This window comes from Capsicum annuum, chromosome 1 (genome assembly GCF_002878395.1).
Source record: "Capsicum annuum cultivar UCD-10X-F1 chromosome 1, UCD10Xv1.1, whole genome shotgun sequence".
Classification (NCBI taxonomy): domain Eukaryota; kingdom Viridiplantae; phylum Streptophyta; class Magnoliopsida; order Solanales; family Solanaceae; genus Capsicum; species Capsicum annuum.
This window is the reverse complement of record NC_061111.1, coordinates 79,926,666-79,940,018: the sequence shown is the minus strand read 5'-3', so window position 1 is coordinate 79,940,018 and position 13,353 is coordinate 79,926,666. Positions and strand designations below refer to the sequence as shown.

At 36.1% G+C, this 13,353-nt stretch overlaps 1 protein-coding gene across 1 annotated transcript; it reads left to right on the top strand.

The window, feature by feature from the left end:
* Positions 1 to 2,601: 2,601 nt before the first annotated feature.
* LOC107857134 lies at positions 2,602 to 3,144 on the top strand. The gene has a single exon (XM_016702087.1). The coding sequence runs from the start codon at positions 2,602 to 2,604 to the stop codon at positions 3,142 to 3,144; it is 543 nt and encodes a 180-aa protein (XP_016557573.1).
* Positions 3,145 to 13,353: the final 10,209 nt, after the last annotated feature.

Genomic DNA, 13,353 nt, shown 5'->3' with positions numbered 1-13,353 from the left:
CTAGGCGGGTATATAGGAACTGCCCGATCACAGTATCTCATAAAGTTACCTCTGTTGATCTTGTAGCGTTAGAGATGACAAATTTTGATGTCATTCTCAGCATAGATTGGCTCCACTCAAGTTTTGCCTCAGTTGATTGTAGAAATAGAGTTTTTCAGTTTCAGTTTTCAACTGAACCAGTCATTGAATAGAGGGATATTAAATTAGTGTTTTAGGGTTAGTTTGTTTTTATATCTTTGATAAAGAAAGATGATATCTAAAGGCTATGTTTACTATCTTGTTCGAGTCAAAGACTATAGTTTTGGGACTCTGAGTCTCGAGTCAGTTTCAGTAGTGTAGGAATTTCCAGATGTGTTCCCTAAAAATGTTAACAGAGTTCCTCCCAAAAGGAAAATTGACTTTAGAATAGATTTCCTTCCAGATATCCAACCTATCAATATTCCACCCTATAGAATGGATCAAATTGAGCTGAAGGAGTTGAAAGTGTAGTTAAAAGATCTCTTAGATAAAGGTTTCATCAGGCCTAGTGTTTTCCCATAGGTCTCTCGAGTCTTGTCCGTGTATAAGAAAGATGGCTCTTTCTTAGTTTGCATCGATTAATGTCAGTTGAACAAAGTCACAATCAAGAATAAGTATCCTCTCCCCAAAATTGATGACTTCTTTGACCAACATAAGGCTACTAGCTATTTCTCTAAGATAGATTTCAAATCCAGCTATCATCAGCTTAGAGTCAAAAAATGTGACATTCAAAAAATAACTTTAAGAACTCGGTATGGTCATTTTGACTTCATAGTTATGTCTTTTGAACAAACGTACAACTTTCATGGACTGGATGAATAGGGTGTTCAAGCAGTACTTGGACATGTTTGTCATAGTCTTAATTGATGATATCCTTGTTTATTACCATAGTGAAAATGATCATGCAAACTATCTGAGAATTTTGTTGCAGTCACTTAGAGCTCATTAGTTGTTCACCAAATTCAGTAAGTGTGAATTTTGGTTAAGATCAGTAGTTTTCCTTAGCCATATTATTTTCGGTGATGGCATTAGAGTTAACCCTTAAATGATAAAAGTAGTAAGGAACTGGTGAAGACCCGTCTCTCCATTAGATATCAAGAGCTTCTTAGGTTTGGTGGGCTATTATAGGTGGTTTGTTTAAGGTTTGTATTTTATTATATCTCCCATATTTTGATTGTCTAAGAAGAAAGTGAAATTTTAGTGGTCAGATTCTTGCGAGAAGAGTTTTCAGGAGTTGAAGACTTGACTCACTTCCACTCTAGTTTTGACATTGCCAGATATCACAAATAGCTTTGAAGTTTTGTGTGATGCTTCCAGAGTTGGTCTTTTTTATGTATTGATGCATAGAGGTAATGTCATCGCTTATGCCTCTAGACAACTTAAACTGCATAAGAAGAATTATCCTTTCCATGATCTTCAGTTGGCAACTATTGTTTTTTCCTTTAAAATTAGGAGACATTATCTTTATGGGGTTCATGGTTATGTGTTCACTGACCATAAGACTTTACAATATATGTTCACATAGAAAAATTTGAATCTTCATTAGGGAAGGTGGATTGAGTTGTTAAAAGATTATGATATGAGTGTGTTGTATCATCCGGGTAAGGCCAATGTGGTGGAAGATGCCTTTATTAGATTGTCTATAGGTAGTGTTGCTCATGTTGAGGATGATAAGAAGAAGTTAGTCAATGAGTTTCATCAGCTTTCTAGATTAGGTGTTCGGTTGGTTGATCCAGCTTAAGGTAGTGTATATATTTAGAATGATTTGAATTATTCATTGGTTTTCAGAGTGAAAGAAAATCAAGATAGTGATCCTAGTTTGGTTGAGCTGAAGGAAGCAATTAGAGATCAGAAGGTAGAGGTTTTCTCCCAAAAAGGAGATGGTGTGCTTTGTTATCATGGCAAGTTATGTGTTTCATGTGTTGATGATTTGAGATAGCGAATACTTGTAAAAAAGGATGGTGCATGATACTCTATCCATCCAAGAGACACTAAGATGTACCATGATTTATAAGAAATCTATTGGTGAAGTGGTATGAATAAGGATATTACAGAATTTGTGGCTAAGTTCCCAAATTATCAGTAGGTCAAAGTCGAACACCCAAGGCCTAGTAGTGCATTAATGAATTTCAGCATCCTCACTTGTAATTGGGAAGTGGTGAACATTGATTTTGTAATAGGGTTGCCTCATATGCATCATCAACATGATTTGATTTGGGTCATTGTGGATAGAATAACTAAGTCAACTTATTTTTTTCTAGTTAATACTTCGTACTCAGCAGAGGATTATGCTAGGGTTTAAATTAGAAAGTTGATTAAGTTGCATGGGATTCCATTGTCTATCATTTCTGATTGAGGTACTTTGTTTACCTCCCAATTTTGGAAACCTTTTCAAATGGGTCTTGGTACCCAAGTTTATCTTTATATAGCTTTTCATCCTTAGAAAGATGATCAGGAAGAGAGGACCATTTAGACCTTAGAGGACATGTTAAGGTCTTGTGTTATTGACTTTAAAGGTAGTTGGGATGAATACTTACCTTTGATTGAGTTTCCTTATAACAAAAGTTATCACTCCAGTTTCAGATGACTTCATTTGAGGCTCTATATGAAAGGAGATGTAAATATACTATTGGTTTGTTTAAGGCATATAAACCTGCTTTAATAGGGCCAGATGTAGTATTTGATGTGGTTGAGAAAGTTCAGTTGGTACCAGAGTGGCTGAAGACAACCCAAAGCCATCAGAAATCTTATACATACGTGCACAGAAGGGACCTTGAGTTTAAGGTTGGTGATTTGGTCTATTTGAAGATTTCACCTTTGAAAGGAGTGAATAAATTTGACAAGAAGGGAAAACTCATCCCCTGTTATGCTGTCCCTTATAGATTCTTGAGTCGCTTTGGGAAAGTAGCTTCTGAGATAGAGCTGCCTGCATATTTAGCATTAGCACATCTGGTATTTCATGTTTCCTTGTTAAAGAAATGTATTGATGAGTCAAATGTAGTTTTTCCTATAGAAAATATGGATGTTAAGGATAGTCTTTCTTACGAAGAAGTTCCAGTTGATATCCTTGAGCATCAGATCTGTAGACTAAGGAACAACAAAGTTCCCTTTGTAAAAGTTCTTTAGTGGAATTAGTCTGTTGAGTGAGATACTTGGGAAGCAGAAGTAGATATGCGAACCAAGTATCCTGACATTTTTTCCGCAAACATAGATTCATCTTTAGGTAAAGATTCTTCCTTAAATTGACTCTATCCCATACTCAGTTTTAGTTATGTAACCATTTCCATGTCATTACATGAATTCATGAACTTAGTTTTATTCATGTATCATTTTTCAGACTCATTAATGTAATCATGTTCTATCATGCATATTAAGTATATGATCCTAGTTACCTTAGTATAGTACTCTTAGTCTAACCTGTCTCATTCAAGGATGAATGTTCCCAAGGGGGAGATATTGTAATACCCTATAAGATTCTAGCTCAATTCAGCTCTGAGTTGCATGTTAAATGGTCAAATCCTAAGTTTTTTGACCAAGTATTGAGGAATTATCCATTTTCAAGACCCCTAAACTTTGATGATTTTATTTGAACCTTCCCATCCTCGGGACATTGATTTTTAAGTTAATTCATCATCTACTTTGTTCAATGTATTTCTTGGGTGAGTTTTTAAATTTTTGGACGAGCGTATGGGCATGTTTTGAAATCAAAAATAGTAGCATCACCAGGAGAAGCAAAAGTCGCCCCCTCTAGTCCAATGTGATAGCGCGGGTGTTGCCCCATTCAGTCCACCGCTCTAAGGCGGGCGGCGCCCGGGTTAGTCCGCCACTATAGGGACCGTGTCGCCCCTCCCTATTTTTTCCAACTTTGTTTTTGACATTTTAAGGGTAATTGGGTCAATTCCTTTCACCCAATTAATCCATAACACAAATTTGGGACTCCCAAGGAGCATTATTTGCCCTTTTGCTCACAAATCCTCTCAAGAAAAACCGTCTTTCTTCCTAAGAACAAACCCTAACTCCTTTACAAAAAATCAAGAAACTTAAGCTTCAAGTCTAAGAAATTCTCAATGGAACTTCAAGAATTCATCGAGTAAGGTATGTAGGATGTTTATCCATGGCTCCCTTTAACCCATAGAGACCAAAATCCTCTTTTGGTTAAATTTATGAGTTTATACCAATTTTGGATGCAGTAAATCAATGAATCTCTTGTTAATTCTACTTCAAATTAGGTTACAAGTGTTTTCAAAAAGAATTAGTCATATCATGCTTCAAATGTTGAAATTTCTTTGTCATGATCCATTGATTTCAGGATTAACCTTTAAATTATGAATTTAGACATGTAATCATGTTGTTTTCCTCATGTTTAAGGCATTCCCTTGTCCAAGTTTTTGATTATTATATGTTTGATGAAATGCCAATGTTTTGGTTCTTTGAAATATGATTTCATGCTATAATATTTCAAGTTTGACATTTTAGTTTAAAATCATTTTGTGTTGGTAAGTTATAAACACCCAATTCCTAGTTGTTTTACACTATTTCAGTGTCTCAAAAATGATTTTAGTTGAACCGTGAGCATTATCACTCATTCAGTTGTAACAATTAGGACATGATGAGTAATGTCAATTGTATGTTCAGTAGTATCTAATTTAGCTCTGTTCAAAACCAGTGTCAGTTTAGTTGGGAGTAGGATTTAGCACCGAGCGAGCCTAGTGATGGGGGCTCACCCGCCAGGTAGGACTGGGTCCTTAGTAGAAGTCCCTATGTTCCATAACTACATAGCTAGCATAGGATTATGAGATGTGACCCACCAGTTTAGGACTGACACTCTCTTAGGGGTCACCAGCCAGTTTATGGCTGACTCCCTAGTCCTTCGGGACTTCAAATTAGTAAATCCACACAGCCAGTGTTAGTACCAGTGGCACAGTACTGACACCATTCCAACTGGGGTTACAGATTGGAACATTATTTGCTCATATTAGGGCAGGTCTATTAGATGATACCTCCCACAGTCTCAGTACTATATTCTGTATTTTTTTGTTCAGGATTTCTTAACCAAGTTTACAGAACCTCAGTTATTCACTTATATAAATTTCAGTTATTCAGTTTATAGTTTATTTCAAAAATATATTTATACTTGGTCTTGTATTCATAATTTTATATGATCATGCATTTATGATAAGTTATCCCCATTCATTTCAGTCTATCCTCATCTCATTTACAATACATTCAAATACATTTCGGACAATCAATTTCATGATTACTCTTAGACAACTCAGTGACATTCAGCAATAATAGTGGTGAGTCCTCATGCATCGAGGAAATGATTTGTTTATTTCAGTTACTCCAGTATATCATTATATTTCATTAGTTAAAGTTATTTAGGGGTCTGTCCCATCAATTCCTCAGATAGTTTAGAGGCTTTCAGAAAAATCAGACAATCAACTAGCTAGTCAGTCAGTTGCACTCATTTTTATTAGTGGTTTCAGACATTTCAATCTTTCATATTTTAATATTCCAAATTTACATTATCTTATCAGAATATTTTCTGCATATATTATTTTATTACTTTTTTATTCAGTGCTCGCAGCAAGTACCAACTCATGGGTTAGCTTGTTATCACTTGTGATCAACAGCATCGTTGTCACGACTAGGGGTAGCCTCTGGTCGTGACAACCGGATTGTCAGTAGTTGGTGACATTGACTCTATGCTATGAGTCTGTGAGATACTACCAAGTTACCTTTGTATGTCCAATTCAGAACTTGCTTGGTTAGTCTTGCCTAGGTTGAAGGATTGTTGGTTAGAAAAGGATCATCAGTCATTTTTTATTTTAGTATACTTTTAGCCTAAATAACCTTCCATATGTGGATTACATCCCTTGATCGCTGCTTTGAGCCATGTAAGCCTATTTTTTGTTGTTTTCACCATTCATCTTCCTATTTGTATTACAATTTACTTGTTTTAGTTAAGGCCCTCCTTGGACATTGTGCATCTCAAAATAGGCAAAATACCTAAGTTGAGGGTGCCAATCATAGGGTTTCATAGTGTAAAATGGGTATGAAGAAGGGTACAAAAAGAGAAATATTTAGTAGGGTTAGGTATGGTAGAAATAGAAAATAAAAAATTTGAGAAAAAATAAAAAAAGAAAGAATGAAAGACCACACCCAACCTGAATGTGCATAAAAGAATAAAAGGGAGAAATAAGGGTGGAATAAAAAGGAAATTGGCTAATAAGTGAGACCCAAAAGTTAGTGTAGTGCCAAGGAGGCTTATTCAGTTAATATATCCATATGTACCATACCAGCCCCTTAAAGCTTACATTACAAGCCAAGAAAAGTCCTATAGTTATCCTAACTTCACTATCTAAATGCTAAGGTAAAGAAAATAAGAGCAAACCTATGGCATTTTACATGCATTGATTGGAACTTCTTTGTTGAGTATGAGTATCTCTTGAACATCCCTGCATTGACACAAATGATTTCATATGAGTGAGTGGGACATCTTTGTTGTGAGATCACTTGAGTCATGTTGCTAGTTATTTGCTTCTTCGGGTAGTGTACTTTGTATATATTAGTGGTTGTCTATTGGTAATGTAATTTCCATAGGTTTATTCTATTATGTCACATTGTTGAGCTTCATGTTCATACATAGCTGGTGTTAAGAAGAGATATAGAAGCAGATATTGTGATTTAAACTTAAGATAATGATGGACTCCTTGAATAGCTTACATTCTCCCAGTTAAATGTCGTTTTTGTTTTGTTGTGTTTTTTGTTTCCTGAGATCATGCAAGCATTCTAAGTTAAGGCTTTTGATGTGCTATCCAAGTATAGCAATTTTGAAGCTTAAAACAAGGAAAATACACATGCTTCTGAGGTCTTTTTTGTTAGATATGATCTATTTTTGGTATGTTTTGCAGGAAACCATGTTTTGGATGAGAAGTTCATGAAAAAGGTAAAAAGGGGTATTCTTTGCTACTTTGGAGCCATTGTGGATGTTTGAAATGTTTTTTGGCTTGATTTTGATCAATGCATGTTTGAGAGTCAAAGAAGAGTTCAAAAACTGACTCCCACACCTACTAAGTCAACCTGTGAACCGCATATAGAAAAAATGGATGCTAGAACCCAAAATCTCGAGAGATGACTTGCAGGAAAATTGTCAATCTGGTACCTGTGATCTGCACCTGCACCCTGTACCAGATCACAGGTAGTACCTATGCCCTGCCAGACCGCAGGCACAGGGAGTAGGTGGCCACCGACCCAGTATTCTCCTATTTTATTTGGGCTTTGTTTTAGTATTTTCTTATGTACTATAAATACTGCTTATATACTTTTTAGTAAGAGTTACACACTTTTAACACTTTAAAACATATTTTTATTTCAAGACCCATCTTTGATCTTGGTATTTCTTTGTATTGACTTTGATAGTTTATTTAGTTTACGGTTGTGGGTTTTTTCATATTATCATTGTGATTTCATCTATTCTTTCTATTATGAATGTTAATGATTACTTATAATCATGAGCGGCTAAAACCCATAGCTAGAGTTAAGAAAACCCTAGCGAATTGATGAAGTATGGGAAGTGCGGTTGTTGATCTGAACCAATACCAATGACATGCATTTCCTTATCTTTATTATGATTTATTTCTTAATGGGTGCACACATTAGGATCCCTCCTAGATATTGCTACTTACTCCAAAAGAGGAGTAGTGACTAGGAAAAGTAAAGACAACAATAATTTGGAGTTTAGCTGTCAATCGATGCTTCTAGGTTCTATCTACGTAAAATGGTAAGGTTTAATCTAATAACTAGAGACTCAAAAGGTAATACTTAACTGGGATCAAGATAAGGGTTAGTAGTGCGAAACCCTAAGATACAAAAGGTAAAGGGTGAAATCCTCATACTCGTTCAAAATATTGTAGGAGGTATGTAACTTATCGATTCTGCATGCGGGGTATTAGATTGGTTCAACCGCACACGATAAGCCTACAGATTTAAGAATATAGGGGAAGTACAATCCTAGTGGTCACTTACAACTGATTTCAACCAAGTTAATATTGTTCTTTGTTTGAGATTACTACCAACAAAAACCCTCAATTTACTTTTCTTGTTCTGCCCATTAACTATAACTACTGAGATCTGTAAAGCCATGTGTTCCCTTAGGATTCGACCCCAACCTTAATTAGGTTACTATATCCTGAAAGCTACCGTATCATTATATAAAAAGAGGTGTTGCTTGGACGTCATCAATGTCCTAACTTTCGTAACTAAGTCTATAAGAGTTAACATAACACTTCGCCTACGGTGGGTCGGAAGAACCCACTTCTAATCCGTAAATTCCATATTTAGTCAAATTTCACCCCGAACTAGGCTAAGGTTTCTAAATTTACTTTTATATGGTTGTAACACCCCGAATCTGGTACCCGGAATGCTACATGGTGCTGATGCCTCGAAGGAGCACAAGTTAACTCGTGAATGATATTTGTAACTGAGCACTGAATAATATACTATAAATAAGTGGAGTATAAGCTGTAAGTCCATAAGGTTCAAAACCAAACTAATATAGAATATAAAACAATGTCTGTAATAGGGTATAACAATACCCAAAACTGAAATAAACTGTTTGAAATATCTTGTAGACTGAAAGCCTCTAAACTGTCTAAAAATAGTGGAGATGTCCCCAACTAACTCTGAAGTACTAAAATAAGGAAGTAATTAAATAATCATGCTATCCTCAAGTGATGAGGACTCACTATTAGTCTGGCTACTGAATGTTTGATCTACTAAGGATGCTTGGGAGCTAGTGCTTTTAAACCTATGGTATAAAACACCATAGCACAAATATATCAGTACTATTGAATGTACTGGTATGCATGTGAGGTGGGCTGAATGCAATGGTTTGCATGCATGAACAATACTTACTGACTAAATAAAATGGACGTGAGAATACATCCATGAATACATAACTGTAATTGAGATCGTGATAACACCTACTCATGAATTCTGATAATGTGGATTTACTGATATCTGAGTACTAATATTGGGATGCTTAATGACTGAGTCCATTGTTGAAATGAATTAGGGAGTTTATAGGTAATCGATATCTGAGGTTACTAGTTTTATATTACTGATAACTAATAAATGAGTATAGTGATACTAAAAGACTATTTGAGTTCTTCGCTGGACTGGGTAATTGTATCTAACAGTCCTAAATCTGAAAAACTATCTGAGTTCTAGACTGAACTAGATGACTGTATCGACAGTCCTAATTCTATTGGAACTAGCTAAGTTTCATACTGAGCTGAGCAACTGTATCTAGCAGTCTTGATATCTATAGAACTGAACTGAGTTCTATTATTAAGACTGAATCTTAAACTGATGCTGTGCGAGATAATCATCTAACCGACATACCCCGACTCTGAACTGGTGAGGTCCAACCTGTAACCTCAGCTACAAAGGTTTCAGTATCGTACCATGGGTAGACACGAGCTGAGAGTAAACCCTGTCTGATAGGGAGCTCTTCCGTCAACCCCTCCTGTAAAGAAAACTCAAAGAAGATGAATAGTCCCGAGACTAGTAGGGGTACATCTCGACCTATGCCGGCTACGAAGTTCTGGAATGCAGGGATTGATACTAAGGATCACACCCTCTGCTGGCTAACAGGCGAGCCCTCATCCCTGGGTTCACTCGGTGCTGAATCCTAGTCCTAACTGAAAAGACATTGAACTGACTTAACTGAACTGAACTGTTACTGGTCGTATTGTATAACTAATTTGAACTAGTTTCACTAAATTCCATTTACTGACGGAATAATACTAAGATCTAATAAGTGACTGGGGTTACTGAGATTACGAAGATTACAAAGACTACTAATATCACTGAAATTACTAAGGTTACTGAGATTACTGGGGTTACTGAGTAGGACTAAACTGATACTGAATTCACTGAATTTTTCCAAAGTCATGAGATTGACTGAATTGAAATAATCATTGCTTGACTGAGAGTATCGTGAAAACTGACACTGGCTATAGGAACATAGCTAAACTGTCGGGTACAAGTACCCCCAAGACTCGATAGCATGAAACTAACAAGACTTGATACTTCTTGAACACATGACCAATGTCAACAATTCATCATACAATAAGTTGGGGATTTCATGATGCACATGTTTATCATAATGTTGTTCATGGATAGGAATGCATATAATCATGTCATAATTTCATACTCCAACATCATGAGCATTCCAACTAACATCTATAATGCACATCAATAGCATGGGAGTTATTTAAACATAAGGGTAAAATATGTATTTGTTGTTTGGGTCACAATTAAGCTATAATGTATAATTTCTATTCTCTTAGGCACTTTATCAAACACCATATGTGCACCACTTAGGGTATAGGCATAATCATCAAATTAACACACCATAACCGACTAAGTTCATAGTTTTCAACTTGCAAGCTAACATAGTTTCATAAAACAAGTAAAGATTCCAACTTGGGAATCGTACAACAATAACCATATGAACATAATCAATCGATAACATGAATATCAGAATTCATAGTTTAAAACTTGATTCTTGGGCTTCGTGGACGAAAGGAATCCATGAATGAACACTAAGCATTCCTTAGTTATTTATTGTATGAAGATTGACGGAGAGATTCTCGAATTTGAGTATTGAATTTGAATCCTTAATTGAAAATCCTAACTTGTTCTTGAGATAAACTTGAGAGAGACACTATATTTTTGTTGAATTCGAGCTAAATCCCGTGTTTTAGACTAATATAAGGGTGGGAAATTGACCCTTTTGTCCTCAAATATGCAAACATTTAACGACTAAAAATGGGCATCGACGCAATAGTCGATACGTCACGCCATCATCGCGTCAAATCTAGGTACATTGACCTTGGCAACCTGCAATAATATCAATCAACGCGATTGGTGATGTGGCACGCCAAGATCACGTTGTTCCACTATTTTGGGATTTCGAACGGGGTCTAAACAAGTTTTGAAAAATCTAAAACTTGTCCAGGAACACTTATTGACCTTACTGATCATGAATTAATGGAAATATAGACAATTTAAGAATGTTGAGATCGTGAAATGATATTGCGAACTCTTGAAAGCCAAAATAAACTAAGTCTGAAAATTTAGCTTGAACTTTGTAAGTATGGGACCCCCTTAACAAGCTTAGATGGACTGAATTAAGCTTAGGATTTTCGGGGTCTTACAATGGTACATAAGGCATAATCAATCCTAAGATAGGAATTCCACCTAGAACATAAGAAACTAAGTCAATACCCCTAAATAACAATTTAAAGATCACTAAAATAGCCCAAATAAGGTTAATCATACCATCCAAGATTCCAACACTTAAAAAACATCCCAAATCTAGCAGCATATCATATCCATTCTACGAATTTTCTCAATCTATGAAAAAGACAATAGGATCCTAGAAATATAACAAATATTTCACCTTGGGGGCAAATCCCTCCTCTAATCCCCAAACTTAAGTAATGAAGACTAAGTTACGATGTTCTACCCATAATCAATCTTAGCATTCACATTCACTTGTAGTATATAACACACATCATCTTTTGAAGAAAAGTAGACAAAAGCCTACCTCAAAACTTAACCGCAAAACCTCGAATCATATAAAAATATTCATCCTTACACAAAGATCTAAAAATGTTGTTGCTCTATTAAATTCATAATCTACACCTATTAGAAGTAAAACATGACCCATATTGCAGGACAATGGGTCAGGTCAAATTTTAGGTCAAAAACAGGCCTTCGGGGCCTGCTAATGAAATCAAAAATTGAAAATATCATGGGGTCTCTCGAAGGACAAGGAAGTTGTGCTCAAAAGTTAAGCACAAATGAAACAGTATTCAGCTCTCAAATTTGCCCTTAAATTTTAAGAATTTAATGCCCTAATTTCTAAAAATTTATAGATAAATTGAAGGAAACTTACTATGTATTCGAAGGAAAATCATAGAATAAAGGATAACCAAGATCCCCAAATTGTCTACAAGCTTCAATCCGACTTAGTCTCACTCTGTAGTGGTTTTACTCTTAAGATATGGATGAAAAATGGGCTAATTCGCGACATAAAGGGTCTATTTATACATAGACCAGGTGTTTGGATGTCGCTATCACTACCTAAAGGTGTGTAATCACACCACCTTCCGTCTGCCACATGAGTCGTGATTGCGACAAGGCTATATAGAATGCACTATCTCCCTACCAAGGGTACTGCGATAGTGACCCTTGGTTGAAAATCATCGTCACACCACCTTTCATCTACCACATGAGTCAGGATTGCGACAAGGCTATAGAGAATGCACTATCTCCCTTCTAAGGGTACCGCAATAGTTACCCTTGGTTGGAAATCATCATCGCACTAGCTGATAGCACTAGAATTGCAATTTCCATGTCCCTGCCAAGACCACGGGATTTATTTGAAACCCTTTATACACAAATGAACTATGTAACCATACTAAATTCAACGTTCAGACTCAATGGAAAAATTGAGTTTTTCATCTGAGGTTGTTTTAACCAAATGTGGGTCCCATACCCAAATTTCCAATTTCTTAACTTTCCAACCAAAAGTCTACCAAGCCTAAAATCGACATTCCAAAGCTGCTAGCACTGTCCGAATTCTCTTCCAAGGCCATCTACTAAGAGGTTTGGTATGATGCCAAATCCTAACCAGAGTAAGCTCCAAAATAGGGAAATGAGCTTTAAATCCGAATGAATTGTTCGATTACTGAACCAATGGTTTTGGAAAGTCGTAAATGACATGTAGTCGTTGTAAGAAGGCTCGAAATGTTGGAAATACATGCAAATCAAGGAGATGACCTGGAGGGTTTTAAAAGGACTTTCATTCATGAAGTTCCATGGATAGAAAGATCTCAAAAGCTCTAAAGGATGAAGTATTAGGCTTGTATGCTCTAAGCATGATTTCTTGGATAACCTCTACAAAGAAAGAACACTTCCAAGGGATTTTGCCACAGGTTTTGCTTTTTCAATCAACTCTCTCTCTTCACTTCCAAACAACCAAAACTCAACTTCAACAACCAACTGGCCTCCAACTGAACCAGAAAAGGTTGATGCACGCATATCTGAACCACAAGACAATGATACCATCTTGATACCCACACAAATCAATAAAGACTCATCCAAGCCAAAACCAACCTAAGGCATGAGTCATATATCCGACTCCAAATCCAAATATAACCTTCCTTTACCATTTTTCACACATGTTATCTACTCGCAACAAAGAGGAATGCCACCAGAGTCTATTACGTGCAATATTATAACAAGAACTCGAAGAAGTGA